Raw genomic sequence first — 21,349 nt, forward strand, 5'->3', positions numbered from 1 at the left:
AAAAAAAAAAAAAAAAAAAAATCAAAACCTTTCTGCGTGGGAGGTGTGGTGATCTGTGAATGAGGTCAGAAACACAGGTGTGAAAGAAAGGGTTTCACAGATTCACCGTTCAGGGCTCTTAACAGAGGTAAGCTTTTGAGGTCTTCAAAGACATGCAATTTTAGGTTGAATATGTATAAGGAGCGAGAAGGACCTACCCGCCCCCATCTAGGATGCTAACTTCCTGTGAGGGTAACAGGACTATATGAGAGAAAAGAAGTCCATGTCACTACTTCCTGTGGGTCTTATATTTGCAGACAAATATCTTTTAGTGACATGCTAGGGACTGACCTCAGAACCACAGCCTTGGACATGCTAGGAAAGTGCTCCACCACTGACCTACGTCTCTAGTCTAACAAAAGTATCTTTTAAGAAAATGTATATTTGGGGGCCGGAGATATGGCTCAGTGGTTAAGAGAACTGGCTGCTGCTCTTCCAGAGGTCCTGAGTTCAATTCCCAGAAACCACAAGGTGGCTCACAGGCATCTATAATAGGATCAGATGCCCTCTTCTGGTGAGTTTGACGACAGCTACAGTGTACTCATAAAATAAATAATCTTAAAAGAAAATCTATATTTGTAGATAAAATGGCTTTTAAGAAAAAATTGCTTACGTCTGTGAGTGCCTGTTCTTTTACTGGGCAATGGTTCACACTTTGAGCAACAGCATAAAGGGATTAGCAGCCTCCGCATGGTAGTAGAGGGACTTGGACTAGATCTCATATGTGCCTTCTGGTTCAAGCTTCTCCCTGCCTTGGTGCACTGCTTTGTCTCCATTCTGGATGTTGGCAGGGCTTCCCTCTCCTCACATGCCCATGTGCCTTTAGTTCCAGCCCCTGCCTTCTGCCCTCTGCCCTGCAGACCCATGTCCTATTACTATCTTTGGGCCCTGTGATTTCCCTGCACTCTGCCCACACTTTCAGATCAGCCCCTTTATTAAGCTCTCCTCGAATTACCCAATTTGAGACTGCCATCTGCTTCCTGCTGAATCCCTGATAGATACGGTGTTATAAATCTGTCATTAAACCATCAGTGCCTACACACACACACACACACACACACACACACACACACACATACACACACACACACAGAGAGAGAGAGAGAGAGAGAGAGAGAGAGAGAGAGAGAGAGAGAGAGAGAGAGAGAGAGAGAGACTTGCTCTCACTCAGACTTAGCCACATTCCGTAGCTAACGAACGCATGAATGCACTCACAGGCTCACTATGCTCACACACTTACAACAAGGAGCCCATCTTAAAACCCTATGAACTGAGTGTCTACCTGAGCTGCAAGACCCACTTCTCAGTCCTGTGTTTAAGCTATGGGATGCCGCCTCCTGGGGGTCTTTTATCTGCATTGTTGAACTGCTAGGTTTTATTTTTAGATACAGCTGCACTTTGTCCACCACAAATCCAGACAACCCTAGCAACTGCACTCTCAATATGCTTGGAAAAAAGCTTTGAAAACATTATGTTGAGGGATAATTAGAATATTTACCTATGGGGAATAGGCAAACCTAGGAGTGAAAATTCTCTCCACCAAATTGCAGGTGGAGAAAGAACAAAAGCCTTTAGTGAGCATACAAAAATTAATATAGATGGATAATATAGATGGGTAGAACCAAGCACGTTAGGTAAGGATTCAAGGGAGATGCACCCCCAAGGCTGCATATTTTGCCAGTAACTGGACCTGGCTCATTACAAACAGGCGACCTTATGAAGTATCCTTGTGTTTGGGATTATGTCTTATGAAGACAGATGCAGGAGCATGGATAGAACTACCTCTAAGGCTATATATACTAAGTTGTTCTCACAATCTCAGACAAATCACTTATCCCTCAGAGCTACTGTTTCCTCTCTGAAAGGGGACAGCTTTGTCTAGATATGCCCAATGGATCTTAAACACCTAGTAAATCTCAAAATCAATGATTCTGCAAGCAAAGAGCTGCAGAGAGTTGGGAGGTGGGAGCATGGAAATGAGCTGCAGATGTAGTTAGTGATGGAGGTGCAGGTCTCTAGCTGCCCCTGGGTATCAGATGTGCTGCTTATAGCAAGGCCAATCTAGTCTGAATAATTTCATTCTCTCCAGAGCAGAAGGCAACAATAGAGTGTTGAGGAGTCTGGCCTCTGTTGCAGGGAGAGACAAATGAACTTGTTTGGGAGGCAAAAGGCCAGGCTGTGAATTGTGCCGCTGGCATCTGCTGGTATTTTCACTTCCCTAGAACGAGGGTTCTTTGTTTTTCAGCAGGGTAGAAGGTACCAACCAGCTATGCATGTCTCACTGAGGATTAACGACTGTGAATGTCTCTAAGCTTTCCTGGTTGTGGTAGATATCAGTCAAGAATATTTATTCACATCCAGGTCTCCAAATGTACTCCATGTGTTACACTGGCAGTGAGTGAACGCAAGACCCCGTGCCTTTTCTCATTAGTACAGTGGAAGGGTTGTAGCATCTACCTTCGAGAGTAGGTGAGGAATAACTGGCCAAAGCATACAGAATGCTATGCACTTGGGGTAATGAGTGTCAGTCCTACTGTTAACGTAGCTTTGTGAGATTTAGGCAACAGCATAAAATCACCGTGTCATTGAAACCATAATGTGTGCCCTCTTCTCTTATCTGAACATTCAGGAAGATTACTCTGTGGCCTTTGGCCTTGAGTGTCAATTGCTGTGTGAGAGTGGTGGTGGACTCAGGTGGAGGGATGTGGTAGCACTTAGGCAGAGCGCTGTTAGGCATGGATGCCAGATGTCTCCTGACAGCACTTTTCTTTGAACTCTCAGGGAACTTTACCCAGGGTCCAACTCCATAGTTTTGCTTCTTTGCACATCCACCTCTGCTAAGAGAGTAAGTTATTTGGGATCCTCAGAGGAGCCCATTCCTCTCGGGTGGCTCCCTTAGATCCTGAGTGTTATACTGACAGAGTCCTCAGAGACCATCTTTCTAGTCTTGTCCAAATAAACAATCTAACCTAATTTCTTTATTTGAGGCAGGGATTCATATAGTTCAGGCTGACCTTGAACTCCCTATGTAGCCAAGGATGACCTTAAACTGATCTCTCTTCCACTTTCTGAGTGCTGTGGTTGTAGGCACATGCCACCATTCCTGGCTTTGGTTTTGTGTGTGTGTGTGGGGGGGGGGTTGTTTTTTGTTTTTTGAGCTGAGGATGGAACTCTAGGTTTCTTTCATGGTAGGTACACACTCTGTCAACTGAGCTACATCTATACCCTCAATCAAAGCTTATTTAGAACTAAGTGTATCTCAGGTCCTATTGTACCTAGTTAGGGCACAGTCACTGCATAATCAACTGGAGATACAGAACTCCAAAGCAGCTCTTCTTCAAATGAAAGATCCTACTACAACCTGTATGGTACCAGTAATTGGGCTCTTCATCATAGTCATGGTGTTCATAAGCATTCTGCCAAATGAGTCATTTGGAGGACTGAAGACCTTCTAATGGCCAAAGGGGAATTATAAGTGTGGAAACTTGTATTTTAGATTGAGAATTTTATTAAAATATATCACTATTTTTAAGCCACCATACAAATATCCTTTGTATTGATCTCAGTGTGATGAACTGACTGAATAAATATGCCAATTTCTTCCAGTGAGCCAAACAGTATTTTTAACCTACTTTAAAATATGTGTTGTTTCCTATGGTTTTTTAAACTCTGGAGTTGATTATGAAAGCAATTTCAGTTTTTAAAAATTCTTCTTTGCAGAGAACATACATATATATCTTAAAGTATCAAATGTAAAAGTTAATGGAGTGGGCCATTATTTCTTAAAGTTGTGAAGTAAAGCGGAAAAGAAAGCGGATTATTGTGATGGTTAATCTTGATTGTCAACTTGGGTAGATCTAAAATACCCAGGAGACCAACTTATGGGCATGTCTTTGAGGACTTTTCCAAAGATATTTAGCTGAAGAGTCAAGAACAACCCTGAGTTTGGACAGTAAATACCATTACATAGGCTACGGTGTCTACCAAGTAAAAAGGAGAAAGCAAGCGGAACCTGCATTCACGACCCTCTGCTTCCTGAATGAGGATGCCATGTGGCCTGCAACATCACACTCCTGCCATGCTTTTTTGTCATTGTGAATTATGCCTTCAAACCATGAGCCAAAATTATGTCTTCCTTCCTCAATTGCTTCCGTTGGGTATTTTGTCACAGAAATTAGAAAAGTAATTAATGCAAAAGAATGGTACCAGGAGCAGGGTCACACTGTGATAAACGTAATCATGTGGGTTTGCAGGTCTTTGGAACTAGTTTGCAGGAGGAATTTGGAGCTCCAGACTAGAGAGGCCCTAAAATGATGTAGTAAGAGCTTAATGGACCACTTTGGTGCCAGGTCACAGTGAAAGAAAACAGGCAAGTACAGTAGAAAACACAAAGTGTCCAGTGTGATGAGAAAGAAATATAAGCAAGTTTAAAGTTGTAGAGAAAGCAGCTTTAGCTGTTGAAGAAATCATTTCCCTTATAGAGAAATTGGTACTATGTGCTAGAGCTACTAGAAAGGTACCCTGAGGGCAAGGCCTCACTCATAGAAAGCTCCAACTGGTGAAACGGAAATTCATTTGAAAAAGAGGTCGTCTGTATTAAGTATGCCACCACCAGAACAGAGGACAGGTATTCTTTGTCCCAAATGGCCACAAAGGAAAGTGTTTCCCCAGAGTCTTCCTCAAAGGCCCACAAAAGTTGCTGTAGCAGTTGTCTAAGGGGGTTATGCTACATCTTGATCTGGCAGCAGAACTTGGAGGCAATGTATATGTGGCACTAATTTTTACAGGCATGAAAGATACAGAAATGAAGGAGTCACAAAAGTTAGCATCAAAGTTCTAGAAGCTACTGAAGCCACTAACTTCTAGCCAATCAATGCGTAGTTGAGTCAGGTCAGGAAGCATTAAGAGGCTGTTGTGTGAAGCTGAGGAGGTGAAGCCTAAGCTGCAATAGAGACTCCAGGATATTGAAGGTGCTAGGAATGGAGAATGTTTTCTAAGAAAAACTGCAGGCATGAAGTAGAACTAGCCCAAGAAAGAGTCTATGATTCCTGCAGGCACCAGAACAAGGACACTGCAGCTACCCAAGGCAGATGCAGCCAGGGTAACATCACCAAGAGCCGCAGATGCCATACACAGGACTACAGAATTTGGCGTTGCCCTATTGTGATCCAGTCTGACTTTGGCATAGTTTTTCCTTGCTCTATTACCATTCTTCCTTTTTGGAAGGAGAATTTTTTTTCATGCCACTGTATATGAGAAGTCAGTGAGTTGTAGACTTTTTTTTTTTAAATTAAGAGATGTCCCAAGTCTCTTAAGAGACTCTTTAATATCCAAAATGAATTCAAGACCATGCAGTAACTTCCCCCTTTGAAAAGAACTTTCCAAACTGTACTAGCAGGCTAAGTGCAGAGCCAGATAAGAATGCTGGCTGACTAAACAAATGTAAAAACATAGTTTTAGTGGTAAAAATGATTAAGCCTACAGCTGCCAAAATAATATATTAGCTGTCAGAGAAAATAACCATAACAAAAATAATAATTCTCAGAAGACTTCTCCTGTCCCCCCCCCCCGCCCCACACTGAATTCTGAGAAAGACCACAAACCTCCCTGACCTTGCTAGGATTCCCTGTGATGTTAATAGCTGTGACATTAATAGCTGACCCATAAGTTCAAATGTACTATTTCTTTGCTGACCAAATCATAATAACCCACAATGGGGGCAAGCAAAGTGAGCCACTAGGTCAAAGGGTTACTTAGTCACTATACAAACCAACCAATGCTTGAAAGGGTTACTTGCTACATCAATGAAAAACCTGTTGCTCAAATCTGCCCCTTACAAAGGTATAAAACGTGTGTTCTTCCTTTGTTCAGTGTCCCCCTCTGGCCTGCGTGCTGAGAAGGGAGTCCCCAACATGTTGGAATAATGAAAATCCTCGTGCAGATTGCAGCGATGGTGATCTCTGTGGTCTTTTGACAAACTCCAACAACTCCATTTACGCTACTGAATTTTGGGGGCTGTTGAAATATTGAAGACTTATAGAGATGAACTAAATGTATTTTGTATTATAAAATGAACATGAGATTTTAGGGATTGGGAGTGAAATGCTATGATTAAAATCAATATGCTTGGGTGTCAAGTTGACAAAGTGAAGACTTGTGACTGTTAATCTTGATTATCAATGTGGCAGGACTTAGATTGACCTAGGAGACAGACTTCTAGCCATGTGTGAGGGAGTGTTTATTTAGGTGGGAAGACCCAGCAGGAATGTGGTTGCATTAACCCACAGGCTGGAGTCTTCTACGCATTTGCCCCACCACTACCTATTTAGTCTTCTTAGCTTTTTTAGCATATAACATTGTATACTAAATCAGGATCTTTAAGAAGTTTTGGAATTTTCACAAACTAAGGGATGGACTGAGGAGATACCTCGAATGACAAAAGTGCTCAGTGTATAAGCCTGGTGACCTGGGTTCACATCATGTGTAAGAGCCAGATGCAATGGCACAGGCATCTGTAATCCCAGTGTGTTCCTACTAGGTGTTGCGGAGCAGAGGCAGGGGAATCACTTGGAGTGTGTAGGCCAGCTATCCTGACATGCACTAATGACCAAGTGGGATCCTGCCTCAACAAACAAGCAAAGTTTGCCCTTTGACTTCTGTATACATGCCACATCATGAGTGTTTGGCATGTGGCACGTGCACGCATGCACACACACACACACACACACACACACACACACACACACACACACACACACANNNNAGAGAGAGAGAGAGAGAGAGAGAGAGAGAGAGAGAGAGAGAGAGAGAGAGAGAACAAAACTGAAATCCAAAGCGATTCATGCATTGACCAGTAGGATTCACAGGTGAACTAGTATTTCACAGATGGGGACACGGACAGGGAAGAGGTCAAGGACTTCTTCAAGGGCTCAGCTATTCCAAACAGTTCACCCAGAGTTCCTCCCCCTGCTCCTGGTTTCCCTTTTTCCTAATGGAAAAAGTAAAAATCCTTTAGGGCACAGAGCCATATGGAATATCAATTAGATGATATTTAAAAGCTTCCCCCGACCCGAAAAGTCCTAAAGTGATCGATAGTTGCTGTCTGTGAATCGTGGGATTTCCTGGTTTTGGAAAGAAATGCCAAGTTATCATTTTAGAAAAAGAAACAAGGCCAGATACTGTGATTACTTTTCAGGAGTAAGAGCCTTAAAAATTCAGGCACAGGACAGGGAGTGGGGCTGTCTGGAACTGAAAGAGGCACGTTGTAGCTAAAAACAGGTAAAGAATTACAGAATCAATTACTCAGGATGACATTGGCCATCTGATCTAATAACCTACCTCAGCAGATTTCTAAGTTGGATCCTTTTAAAAGACATGAATCCAAACCTCACAGCATAGCCCACCCACTGGGAATGGCTGTCAGGAAGTCCTTCCCAAGCAGGAACTGAAGCCTGATGGGCAGCAGAAGGACATGAGGAGTTTCCTTCCAGTTGTGCACTTCTGCCTGAGATGAACTTCTTTGGGGCTGCCCGTGGCCTCTGCTTCTGCTCAGGAGTGGGGTTTACCTGAAGTTGTAGCCAGGGGAAACACTGCTTTTCTCAGAAACTCCATCCAGCCGAGTGAAGGAATATCTGGGGATGCACTGGTCCCAGGCCTTGTCCAGATCACACACCCAGCCGATCTTAATGCCCAGGACTCCACCCTGAAAAAGGGGCCAAATATGAGGTCTCTCCTGGGCCAAGTCAGGGCTGAGGGTTTCCAATGAGTGAATTTTTTCCCTTCTTTGGATGGAGGTGGCAGTGGGGAGGGAAGAGAGTGACTGGTAGAGAGGGTGTCCTTAAGGGGAAGAACTTGGAGCCTTGAAGTCCCCACGATGCAACACAGGATTCAGAACACTACTGTAGCTCACTTTCCTGTGGTGTGGTGCTTTTCTGAGACCAAAGGCCTCTTCTGAGGTGAACCGGGATGATGAGAATGGGCAACTGAGGCTATGGGGAGGTAGAGGCAAGATCACTGGGGATGGATGGATAGGATTTGGGATCCAGGGATCTGCAGGTCTAGGGTGCTTCCACCAGGTGGCATCGTCTTGCTGCAGTTCCTGCCCAGCATCCCAGTGGCTTTCCCTGAAGTCTAAGGCTAAGCTTTCCAGGTAGGTAGGAAGGTAGGGGGTCCCAGGGAAGGGACAAGTTCTCACCGTGCGGGCCAGCTTGGCAAAATCCTGCCCAGCAAACTTAACCACGTCCCCTACCCTCAAGATGGGGCAAAATGGGGCTTTTTCAGGGTGGAAGCGGCACTTCTTTATGTCCTTGTCGGTGAGGTTAGGTAGGAGATTTCCCCTGGGGTGGAAAGAGGAGAGTAGGTAGGCCCAGAATTAAAGATGGCAATGCCTAAATGCTTTCATCTTCTGGGTGCTTCGGGCCCTCCACATCCTGGGGGGGGGTCATCTACCTGAACCATCTCTCAGTCACTTCCCATCTATCCCCCCCTTTCCCCTTACGGTTTTGTAACCCCCATCATGTTCCATCTCATACTAGGACTATGAATGTCTGTGGCTAATGTCTCCAAACTACCAGGCTGGGCCTCTTGGTGACCAGAGTCTCTCCTAATTACTTGGTGCATCTCTGCAGTGCCCGCTGGGATGGATACATGACTACCAGACAGTTGCTGAATGCGGGAGTCGAGGCAATGGGAGCAAACTAAGACAAAAAACTCTCTACTTGAGGGTTTGAGATGGGAAGAAATACAAGTGACAAACACTTCAGACTCCAACTGCAGGAGGCCTCAGTGTCCACAGCCAGCTTAAGTTCTTTCCCCTGCTCCAAGCAGAACTCCCATTTGGGCTCAGAGCTCTGAGGCAGGAAAACTGGCAGAGAAATTGGCTATTGGACATCTGGCGTCGAGGTCTGTTGAGGGACAGGGGCTCCGTGGAGATGGGGAGATGGAGAGAACATGAGTGACCTCTATGGCAGGGTGAATAAGGGAAGAATCAAGGACTCACTTCTCAAAGTTGAAGAGAGGGAAACGGATGCTGTTCTTAATGAAAATGGTGAAGTTCTCAGCTTCCATCATGATAGGCCTGTTGGGGGGAAATGAGGCTTCAGCTCTCCAGAAGAGGGGAGACAGGGGGCTTTTCTCAGGAATCTTTCTTTATAGGTGCCTCTTGAAAGGAGGCAGCTTATAGAAAGATCACAGGCCCGAGGCAGCGAGGGTAGGAGGCAGAGGCAGAACAGGGGAGAAGGCACACTGAGATCACATTCTTACCCCAAGAAAGAACACTAGTTGGGGACCCACATAACCCTTCATTAGCTTTGGGATATTTAGAGCCTTACATCTCCACAGTGTCCACCTCGGTGGGGCACCAGCCCTGGATCTCACAGGTCCGACGGACAGAGCTGTAGTTCACACAGCGGCCCGTGAGGATCCCTGGAGGGCAGAGCTGCATGAGCAGGTGACATCCTGCCCCTTGCCACCCCCATGCCCCTCCTCACCAGGGACCCTGGCAGATAAGCCAGGCAAGCCAACCTGCTGCATGCATCCTAAATAGCCCAGAACCCTTCTTCCTTGCCTGAGCCATCCCTTTTGTCTGGAGGGCTTTTCCTGAAGCTCCATCTTGCCGTCTTCAGACCACTTCTAGGAGGGCTTTGAAGCCACCTCTCTGAAACAACCTTGCTCCCTCCCCTGGGTATCCACCCATAGTCCTCTGTTCCCTTTGTACTACTTGCTACTCTGTGTTACCACTGTAGTACCCAGACTAAACTCCTGGGGCAGGAACCATGCCACCTCCACAGCCCCAGCTGGGTCTGGGCACCCAGCAAACCTCTGTGAGTAGGTTGGACCCATTTCCATGGGCTATCCCCAAATTCTCTGCCCTTTAGAGTCCCATGAAGGCTTGGGGGTTGGAGAGGGAGGGAGGAAAGGACTGCACTCACCCCCGCCCGGGAAGCGCTCAGGCCCACACTGGCTGTCAGACACACAGCGGTACTTCTCCTCATTCTGTGGGGGGACAGGGTCACAGGTGTATGAAGGCCCCTCCCTTGGCCCTGGTCAGCCCATTAATTCCCATTGCCTCCCACAAGTTCCCATAGCTGCGGCCTCTAGTGGGTGGCAGGTGCAGTCACAGCTCTGAGGCCATACTATGGGGCTCTGTTCACACCACTTGCCCTACTCCTGCCAGTACGCTTCCTTGACTTGTTCCACTCACCTCTGGACAGAATCCTTGCATTTGATTTTCAGTAACGATCATTTTGGTGATGATGACAAAGACAGAAGTGCCCTTGGGAGGAGAAGGGAGAGGAAAAGCCCAGTCCCAATCTGTAGGGCAGGAAGCTGTTTCTACTCCACAGAACAGGAAGCCCTAGGTAGAATGATTTGGCCAAGGTGGCAGGGCTAACAAGGGGCATCCAAGGGACCTTGGCAGCTGGCATCCAGTCCAACTCTTTCTAACCACCTGATGGCCCCTCTTGCCTTTTTCCTGTACTGGTCACCATTAAAACACAGGCAGGACAGGGTCAGGGGTGGGGGGAAGTCTAGCTTCTTGATATTCAGTGCTGCATTTTTGGAGGGCCAGTTCTTGTTTCTCGAGCAGTACTGCTGGTTTGGGACACTCGCCCTTTGTCCCCATCCTCCCCAGACATGGGCATGCACAGGTCCCTGGGGTAGGGTACCATACCTGGGGTGGGGTCACATAATCTGACACATCCATGACTCTGTTGGCATAGCGTCCGAAGCCTTTCACCTTTGTTACCACTGAGGACTCAATGGCGGTGTCCCGCACTTGGTAGGCCTTCTCGTGCAAGAAAACCCACCTGCAAGGGAAGAGCAGGGACGCAGAGAAAAAGTCCACAGGCTCAGGAGACAGGGGCTGGGATAACTCTCCTTCCTGCCAACATTAGAGTCACACGGGTGTGCTTGGCAGGAAGATGTGTTGGGATGAGTTCCTGCTTAGTTCAGAGAATCTCCAAAGCCACCTCTAAGGAGCACCCTTGGGCTTCTTTTTCTAATGGCTTCCCTATGAACACCCTTAACACCCCAGCATGTGCCACGTGGGAGGCCAGAAGCTGAGGTTTGGCTTTTTAATGTTTGAAACAGAAAAACAGCCCTGGCCGGACTAAAACACATTTTGTAGACTAGGCTGGCCACAAACTCATATGGATCTATCTGTCTGTGCCTCCCAAGTGGCACCAGGCCAGGCATCAGAAGCTGATATTGAGATAAACACTCCAACATCACCTCTGTCACTCTCTGTCCAACTGATTTTTGAAGTAAGGGATCACTGAACCTGGTCCTCGGTGGTTGGTTAGATTGGCTGGCCTGTGAGTCCTCTATCTACTGTTTACACCTTCCTAGAGCTGCGTTATTCTGTCCTGCCAGGTGTTTTTTTTTTTTTTTTTTTTTTTTTTTTTTTAGTGAAAATAAAAGATGGCACTATAGATGCCAGAATACAAGGAAAGTGCTCTATTAATATTAGGCTACAGTCTCCACCTATTTGTGATTTACACACAAAACCCAGCAGATTTAAAATAAATAAATAAATAAAAAGGAGTGGGGAGGCTGGAGAGATGGCTCAGTGGTTAGGAACACTGACTGCTTTCCCAAACGTCCCAAGTTCAATTTCCAGCAACCACAAGGTGGCTCACGACCATCTATAATGGGATCCGATGCCTTCTTCTGGTGTGTCTGAAGACAGCTATAGTGTACTCACATACATAAAATAAATAAATAAATCTTAAAAAAAAAAAAAGGAGCTGGGCAGTGGTGTTGCACACCTTTAATCCCAGTGGGCAGGTGGATCTCTGAGTTCGAGGCCAGCCTGGTCTACAGAGGGAGTTCCAGGATAGCAAGAGCTACACAGAGAAACCCTGTCTCAAAAAGTTAAAAAAAAAAATTTAGTTTTTTTTCCCTAAGAAGGAATTTCTACCCCCTTGTGGCCACATTCATGTCTAAAAGCAACTATTGCTGATAACTAATGAGGTCCCCTCTCTAGCATGCACCAAGGAGGGAGAAGAGACAGAAAGTCTCAGGCTGCATCCCGAACTCTATCCATGCTTGTGCCCCGTGTACCGGAGACAAGGTGGCTATTCAAGAAAAGAACTGGTGAGAGGCCGTGGGAGCAGGGTACTTGGCAGTCTTCACCCGACCAAGGGTCAGCTGAGAAATTTGGAGGGAGAGGGTGTGGGCAGTGTGTGCCTCTGCCAGGATGTGGGGACTGTTGGAAAGGCGGGACACTGATTTTATTCCTTGCATTGTGCTTCCACCTAGTGCCCATTACCTATCTTCTGTAGGGTTTTTTGTTTGTTTGTTTGTTTTGTTTTTTGTTTTTTTTGTAATTTATTTACTTACTGATCTCAATCGCAGGCTTTCCCTCTCTACTCAGCCCCCCTTCAAACAGCTCCTCCCCCTCTCCTCCTCTGAGAAGGGGGGCCCTCCATCCCCTGTACCAAACCACCCTGGCACATCAAGTCACTGCAGAACTATGCATATCCTTTCCAACTGAGGCTGGACAAGGTGGTCCAGTTAGGGGAATGGAATACACAGGCAGGCAACAGAGTCAGGAATAGTCCCAACTCCAGTTGTTGGGAGACCTGCATGAAGACTAAGCTGCACCTCTGCTACATGTTCGGGGAGCCTAGGTTCAGCCCATGGATGCTCTTTGGTTGGTGGATCTCTGGGAGCTCCCAAGAGTCCAGGCTAGTTAACTCTGTTGGACTTCTTGTGGAGTCCCTACCCCCCACCCCACCCCCAGGTCCTCCAGTCCTTCCCCCAAGTCTTCCACAAGCCTCTCTGAGCTCTGTCTAATATGTGGCTGTGGGGCTCTCCATCAGGTGCTGGGTGAAGCCTCCCAGAGAACAGTTATGCTAGGCTCCTGTCTGCAAGCATAGCAGAGTATCATTAATAGTGTCAGGGATTGGTTCTTGCCCATGGGATGGGTCTCTAGTTGGGCCAGCCATTGGTTGGCCATTCTCTCAGTCTCTGTCTCTGCTCTATCTTTGTCTCTGTTCCATGTTTGTCCCTATACTTCTTGTAGGCAGGGCCAATTTTGGGTCAATGATTTTGTGGGCGGGCTGCTGCCCTTATCCCACTACTGGGAGTCCTGCCTGGCCACAGGAGGAGGCTATTTAGCCTCCATATCCCCCACTGCTAGGAGTCTCAGGTAGAGTCACCCTCATAGACTCCCTCGGGCCATTATGGGATCAAGTGGATGAGGCAAGACTCCTTCTCTTCCATTCTCTCCTGCTTCTTCAGATCCTCCCAGATTTCCCTGGCAGCAGGGAGGTCCTCCTACTATTGACTCTGCATAACTGTGAAGGACTTCCTCTTTGTGTGGCCACCATAGCCCTCAGAGTTCAAGATACTCAGTCTCAGTAACTGTTCCAGCTTGACACATGGAGGCATTTGGTCCTGGCGACACACTGGAAGGCAAAAGTCTTTATTCTATAGGTGAGAAAAATCTATCAAATAGGTTTGGGGAAAAATGAATGTTCTATACAACAAACTAGTAATATGATAAAATTTTTAACTTTATCGTTATTATTATTACAGCTGTTTTATTGCAATGTTGAGTATGGAACCTAGGGCCTCACAAGTGCTAGGGAAGCCCTCTATCACTACACTCCTAAGCCCTCCTGATCAGAGAAACCAGTTGAGGAGAGAGAATTTCTGACAATTGGCAGCATCGAACAGCATACTTTGGAAAGGCGGGGTTAGCATTTTCTGCCTCTACCAAAGGTTGGGAAACCACATGAGGAGATGGCAGAGGGAATATGAGGCAGTTTTGCTCACAAGATCCCTTGCTGCGGGGATCCCTGGCAGGGCAGCTGCAGAGACAATACCTGGGCTGGGCTGGTAGGAGGCATTTAAAAGGGGGCAGAAAGGGCGGCCTGCCCAGGAATCCCCTGACATCAACTGCAGCTTCAGAAGGTGGTACATGTGGTGGGTACTACATAGCTGAAAAGACTGGGAAGCTTGCTATCCCATGTTGTTTGTATGCTAAGAGGAGACATTTTTCTTGGGTGGAGGTTGAACCGTATGGCCTTTGAGGTCCTTATACTGTTAGACGATGCAGAAGGAATCTGCTCTAAGGACACTGATGGAAGTAGAGTCACTTGTAGGAAAGACAGACCTACTGCAAAGAGAGGCTGAGCTTTGCACATTTCTCTTTATTCAGTACCATCCTCATAACAGGGCTTCTTTCACTGAAACTCTTGATTCCTTTACACTTAAAGGTGTAGAGAAATTTTAATCCAGCAATATGGCTGAACTGGCAAGGGATCACATCCAAAGATATGATCTGGCTGGAATCCAGACATGCCCTTAGCACACACCTTTAATCCCTAACAGAGAAGGTAAGGCTCGAGGTGTGTATGCAGCTTGGGTATGGCTCCCGTCTTAGCTCTTCATCTGAGGAAATAAAAGTGACATTCTCAGAAACTGCCTACTTTTTAATTAATTATTATTATTATTATTTTGAGTAGAGATTTGATTGTGGAGGTCAGAGGACAACTTGTGGGAGCCAGTTCTCTATTTGTATTCCAAGAGTCTTGGTGACTGAATTTAAGTTCAATCAGGCATGGTAGATGGTAGATTTATATATAGGCTCTCTTACTGCCCTAACCATCCCTGCATCCTTGACCCATGCAACATGTGTCTGACTTATGCAACATCTGTCTGTCTATCTACCTGAGACAGGGTCTCTCACTTTGAACTGGAACTCAGAATCTAAGCTAGACCAACTAGGCAGAAAACCCCAGAGACCCACCTTTCTATTTCTCCAGCACTGGGATTAGAAGGAGCCACAATGCTAAGGCCTTCTCACACAAGTTCTGGGGATTGAACTCAAGTCCTTGGGTCTGCAAGGCGAGTACTTTAGCCATTCAGCTATCAATGTGAATGTTTTAGTGCAAGTATACATTATAGGATGAGTCTATTAAACTAATTAGCATAACCATCTCATATTTATCTGCTTCTTTTTGTAGCAACATTCACTTGGATTCTGAATGCTTTCTTGCACAGAGAAAGAGGGTGGAGTCACAGATCTGCCAAATGGTTTCAAACCTGTTACCTGCTTTATTGTGGCTGCCTTGTAGCAACCGGCAAGTTGATTAATGTGCCATTAAGCCTTATCCACATGCTTGTAAAATGGTCTTCTGAGCACCACGCCTTTGAGAAGTCTGCAGTGCTGTTTTGCTTTACCGCTCACTCTTGCAATAGTTTTCCTTTTTTTTTTTTTTTTTTTTTTTTTTTTGGAAGGGGAGGAATTTCATTAAGTCTCATTCAGCATGTTATATTCTAACAGAGAAGGCAGCATCTTGTTACAGAATCTGAGGAAGTTATCTGAAAGAGCACCATTAGCTCATGGCCTCATGCCCTCTGGAATGATGGGGAACGAGGTTTGGGGGGCCTGACTCTGATTCAGCTAAGATGGTGACTGCTGCTGAACACTCATCAGAGAGTAAGCCACGGTCCAAATACAGACTTCTGGAACTCCAGCGTGCCTTGTCCAGTGTGTCTTGATGCAGATGGATATGTTTCTTGCTGTTGAGCTAAAGAAATGGTTCTTTGAGCCCAGTCCCCTGTCTCTAAAGTCAGGGCACATTTGTAGATGCCCTATCATACAAGCAACTCTATGACACTAAGTAGACCCCTTCCATAAAGCCTTAACGAGATAGCTATATCGTGACCATTATACCACACATGGGTAAACACACAGAGAAGGGTATGTGAACTTGCCCAGAGTCACATAGCTGGGAACAGGGCAATCTGCTCTGGATCACTTCCAATCACCCCACTGTAAGGTCTCTAGCTCTAACTCAGTTCAAGCCCCTGCTTCACTGATAGAAATGCATCCCCTAACTCAGGAAGGTCTCAGGAGGAAGGGGCTTGGGATGGAGAAACAATTAACCAGTCTCTTCTTCCTCCTCTTCCTTTAAGACTCCTTGTATGCCCAGTAGGGAGGAAAAGCCACATTAGAATTCTGAGTTAACAAATGGAAGAATTTCAGTGGCCCCATGGGGCTGAGAACGTCATCAGCATCAGCATAGCTAGCAATGGGAGGTGAGGGGTTGCTTCATTTCCAGAACAGAGGGGCTGAGGCTGTCTCTAGAGGCCAGGACTTAGATGCAGCAGGACTGAGCCTCTGATTCTTGGCATTTACTCTACCGCTCTGACTTCTCTCTCTCTCTCTCTTTTTTTCCTCGCATTTCTGGTTTATTATTTATAGAGCGGAAGGCAGTGGCAGCTCCTTGGCAGGTGGGATGTGCAGGAAAGAGGCCCAAGCAGTATCTCAACACCCTCTCGTCTATCCCTAGGGAGTCAAGGAGGAGGCCAGGGAGTGGGTGTGAAATGTGTGCATTGTGGGTGTCAGAGGAGAGGGGTCTCTTAGGAAGGTGTGAGATGGGTAGAGGGAAAGAGGAAGGCACAATAGGGAGTCTAGGAACAGTAATAGTTACTACGTATATAACTTAATACTACTGAGTCACCATCTAGGGAAAGGCACTTGACGTATGTCACCTAAGAACATGCTGATAGGAGGTTCCCTTACACCCATTTCCTAGATCATGGGGCCTGAGATTCACAAGCGGTAGTCACACCATGTAGTCCCCTTATCCAGAGACTCTGGTCTAGGGAGGAACCAGGCAACAGTGGGTGTCGTCCCCATTTGTACATAGAGGTTGAGGGATCCAAGGGATCCTCCTAGCATGTCACCTAGCATGCAGACATGGAGTCTTGGGTGCTACCTGGGTATCAAAAGGATGGTATCCCCAGCATCTTGTACACCAGAGCTGAGTGAAGTGTCAGCCACACCAGGCAGCTGAGGCTAGCGCCCAGATGATTAGGTGGCATGCTGCTGCAAGTGTGCAACACTTCCTAGGTGAGGCATTGTGTCCTGTCTCCCTGGCAGAAAATAACAGGGGGAAGACTCAGGTATTAGTTAAGAGACAACACCACAATATCCCTTCAAGGCGCAGACAGGCCAGCTGGCTCAGTGGGGAAAGGTACTTGCTGCCAAGCTTGAGGACCTGAGTTCCATCTTTGGAACTCACGTGATGGAAGGAGGGAACTGATTTGACCCCCACCCCCACCCCACTGTTCTCTTACCTCTACACATACCCATGCTCCACGCCCCCAAAGGAACAAAATAAAATGTAAAAAAAGAACAAAACAACTTTAGAATTCTATTGAGGTAGTGTTAGCTTCTCCTGTAAGCTTTCCTACATCCACTCCTACTCTTAATGCTTGGGCACATCAGACTGCTCAGCTCTGATTACAGTGCTCGCCCTCAGTCCCAGCACCCCCAAAATAGGTTGAACAGTGTCATTAACTTCCTTCTCGTTCTTTTTGTTTCTGTGGAAGCAAACGCTCTTGGTCCTCCTAGGATGCCAGTCTGACCTCTGTGTTCCCAGGGGCCTTTCTACACTCTAGCCTCTGCTGCTCAACACTCCTTTTCTTCTCCCCATAGCCCAGGCTTTCCTTCCACGGACGTGGCTTCCTGGCCTTAGGTGCTCTTCTCTCTGGTTGCCTCTACCCATACTTCAGAACCTGGGATGGATACTGCATTTTCAGAAAACTCACCTCGGTTTTCAGACGAAGCCAAAGTGACTCCACAGTGGCAGCTTTTTTGGAGTTGTGCACATTCTAGAAGCCATTGAAACTTTCCATTTGTTTGTGAGGATTAGTATACTGGGTTAGTATCAACTTCTTGCTCTACTCAGGGTATGATGCTCACAGGATAAAGACCCTGTCTGCTTCTGCCCATTGCTCTACCCTCACTGTACAATAATGCCTGACATGAAGAGACGCTTGATGCACTTTTGCTAAATTAATCACAATGCGTTCATGAAGTCACATGGTGTTTGGGCTCCTATAAACAGAGATGGGCTTGGGCCGGGGGCTGGGCTGTTGAGTGTGCTGATGTAACTTTGAGGCACTGTTGCCCAGGGAGCTGTCAGGATAGGAGATGGATGGGGTTGCATATCAAGACTCCAAAGAGCCTCTCTCATGCTCCCTTGAGCAGACTGGACTCAAACTCCTAGCACTGGAGGATTGAATCTGGTTCTGATGAGGGGGCAGCCAAGAGCAGTGCAGGGCTAAGGGGGCTTAGTCCAGGAGACGGCTGTCTCTGTCTTCCATCAATGTCCTGCCTGGAGCCAGGAGAGCCAGGCCCGGTTAGGAATGTGCTGAAAAAGCTTTTTTTTTTTTTTTCATTTGGACCAATATACCATCCTGTGGCTATCAACAATCAAGGTACTGGATATCTATGTCCACACAGAAGGCTTAAGAACCAGCTGAGGATGTAGCTCAGTTGACAGAGTGCTGACCTAATATGCACAAAGCCCTGGGTTCAGCCAGCCATGAAATGGATGTGGTGGCCCACACCTGCAATTCCAGCACTAGGAGGATAAAGAATTCAAGGTCACCTTAACCTGTGTAGTAAGTCCATAACCTTGGATGGATATGACTTTGTCTCTAAAAACAAAAACTAACCACATTAGCCAACCAAAAAGAAACCAGTTTTGAGCCAAATTTGGAGAAAGCGACATGGAACATCTAGATATCTCTCACGAAACTTCAACATAGGAAAGTAGCTTTAAAGCCATTTAATCCCACTCCATAGCTTGACTTCCTTCTGATGTCCCCACAATGCTATACCAAAGCCTACAGACTCTCATTAAACCCATGGAACAGAATTATGAAAAAACCGCATCTGCCCACCTATCCACACACATCCAGCCTCTCCGCACTACTCCCATCTTTCAACTCCAGCCACATGCACACAGGACATACTCTTTGATTTGCCTGAATTAACTCATGACTTAGCTACTGGCTGTCTTTCACACACAGACTCATTGTCTCAAGGAACGGCAAGTGGCCACAGACCCACAAGCCAGGAAAGAAAACCCTTGAGGTTTCTGCCTGCATTTCCTGGTGCCAACCAGTGTGTAGAAATGACCGCAGGAAGGACAGACCTGTGCTTCCCTCCCAGCCATTGTTTGCCAAAGTCCCTTTGTATGTGTGCAGGAGGGCGGTGTTGGGATCTTGCTGGTCCTTGAGCAGCCCCTACCATGTGTCTTATGACCCAGAGTAAGGCGAGAATTTATGCTGTTTAACAATAGGAATCATTTCTGCATTCTTGGGGGAAAGCCCCCACACTAAGTCAGAAAAGGTACTTTTCTCTTTGGCAGCTCTTCCCTTGAGTGTATCAGTGTCTCTGTTTAGCTTGGGGGGCAGTTCTCTTGCTCTTCAAGAACAGATGTCTCTTGCCTTTTAACCTCTCACCATCTAGCCCCATGGCAAGAAGAAATTCCTAAGTCTACATTAAACCCAGCACTCTCCTTTCCTCTCTAGCTGGTTCTTCTTCCACACATCAGCCCACCTCCCTGGTTTCCATGCCTCCTTCCTGCGTTCCTTTATCTTTCTGAGACTCTAAAGACTCAGTGGAGGGGAATGGGAAAATGTGGGGAGGGGTCTGCCTTGGTTTTGTTTTTTGGTCTGGGAAGGTGGACCATATGGGTCCTTTCTGACTCAATGACCAGGGAATGAACTCATATTCTTGGTGCATGTGTCTAGAATCCTGGAAGAGTTTCTGGGTAAAATAATGCACCTGAGGACGGGTCTAGATGGGAGTGGCAGAGGCCAATCCTGAGGACATGGCTCCTACAAATCAAAGTGTTTCCCAGAGAAGAGGGTCTAGAAGCTGCAGAGCAGTCTTGGGAGAGGGAGGGAAGGACATCAGGTAGCCCTTCTGTCCCAGGATCCGAAGGACCATGGACTCACCCCACAAAGTAGGAGATAATCAGCAGCTGGACGGCTCGGTTGATGATCCCAATGGTCCAGCTTTTCACAACCACCGACTTGGTAGTCTCGTAGGTGAAGAAGTCTGATATACAGTTCATACTGAGAAAGTGCTCACAGCCACTCAGAAAGGCTGTGGATGCAGCCCAAGGAGAAAAGACCTCAGGACTAGGAGACAAAGATCAAGAACTGGAGTGGGCTGCTTAATGGGGCTTGAGGAAAAGAGCCAGTTCCTGTAAGCCTGGAAACTGTAGCCCAGTGCCTCGTCTCTCCTCTTGACACTCTGGAAGCCAACAGTCCAGGGCCAGGGCGGTGGACCACCTTTTTTATTCGTCTTCACTCCACTCCCCTGTGATGTCACAGCAGGGGTGGGGTCTCCAATCCCGGGCTCCAGCTTGCCTGAGATGCAGCTGGCTAGGGCCCTCTGGGACTTATGTTTCATCTGCACTCTGTCTACTGTTTCTATTCTGTTCTCTTACACGGCATCAGCATCGCTATCCCAGCTCACCAGCTGCTTCATATTCTCCAAAGCCCCTTGTAACTGCCCACTCTTGAGTTAGCTCATCTGCCTGAGCCAAGAACTCCACTCTGAGTCTGTCGATTTCTATCTAATAGCACAAATAGGGAGAAAGGGTTCTTGACAGTTCTGTGTCTCCTGGGAGGAAGACACGCATTTCTTACCATCTCCTCTCTGCCCTCCAGCATCTCATTATGTTGTCTAACTTGTTATGTTGCCATGTTTCAAATTCACAATCCTCCTGCCTCAGTCTTTGAGTGTTGTGATTACAGGTTTGTAATACTACAAAGTGGAAATTTCTAACTCTAGTTGGTTGAAACTCTTCTAGTTGCACGGAAATTACTGAACTCTCTCTCTTTTATTTTTAAAACCCTGAAGTTATTTAAATCTTTTGTTAGGGTATGTGCTCCTAAGAGGTTGGGCTATTTTAACCATCTTCAACAGTTTTGTCAGATCCTAGAAACGCACTGTATTAACAATAGGTTTTCATTATGTCTTAAGCCCAGTTTGACTTAGCTAAATAGTGCTAGCAATGACAGTGGTTAAAGTCACAAGTACTGAATGACAAAACACATTTTTATCTATATCAAATCCCAGAACTGAGCAAGTCAGTGCACTGATTTTTCAGGGAAACTGTGGGTTTACCCTGTCTTTGTTTAGGACATAAGCTAGAGATCACTCTAAACCCTGGACCCTCATGATTATAAAAGGCTGATGTTAAAGAGTCTGAGTTCTCAGGTCCAAATTTGATGGCAATGGACTGACACCCTGGGCAAATCTTTTGTGGTCTCATTTATTTTTCTCATCTGTAAAATGAGGAAGAGCGAGATAAACTCAAGCATCTCTTTCAGACCTGGCTTCAGATTTTGCAAGATGCGCTCCGGTGCTATGTGAGGCCATCCGATGGCTTCTGCCAATGCATGCTGATGTGATTTCAAGTAAGTTCTAGCTCAAAGGTAAATCTGACACCACCACTTGAACTTAATGCAGCCATCTGCTAGGCTC

General features: G+C 46.4%; 1 protein-coding gene across 1 annotated transcript in view; it reads right to left on the minus strand.

The window, feature by feature from the left end:
* Positions 1–20,112, minus strand: part of P2rx3 (purinergic receptor P2X 3) — a 37,731-nt gene extending 17,619 nt beyond the window's left edge. Inside the window, exons 1-8 of the mRNA XM_021193776.1 lie at positions 19,810–20,112; positions 10,709–10,844; positions 10,241–10,312; positions 9,969–10,032; positions 9,369–9,462; positions 9,038–9,115; positions 8,234–8,375; positions 7,605–7,741 (exon numbers count right to left, since the gene is read on the minus strand). Coding sequence (XP_021049435.1) covers positions 7,605–7,741; positions 8,234–8,375; positions 9,038–9,115; positions 9,369–9,462; positions 9,969–10,032; positions 10,241–10,312; positions 10,709–10,844; positions 19,810–19,928 — 842 coding nt within the window. The 5' untranslated portion in view covers positions 19,929–20,112. The remainder of the gene's footprint in view (positions 1–7,604; positions 7,742–8,233; positions 8,376–9,037; positions 9,116–9,368; positions 9,463–9,968; positions 10,033–10,240; positions 10,313–10,708; positions 10,845–19,809) is intronic.
* Between the last annotated feature and the right edge of the window lie 1,237 nt (positions 20,113–21,349).

Source organism: Mus pahari, chromosome 3 (genome assembly GCF_900095145.1).
Source record: "Mus pahari chromosome 3, PAHARI_EIJ_v1.1, whole genome shotgun sequence".
Lineage (NCBI taxonomy): Eukaryota > Metazoa > Chordata > Mammalia > Rodentia > Muridae > Mus > Mus pahari.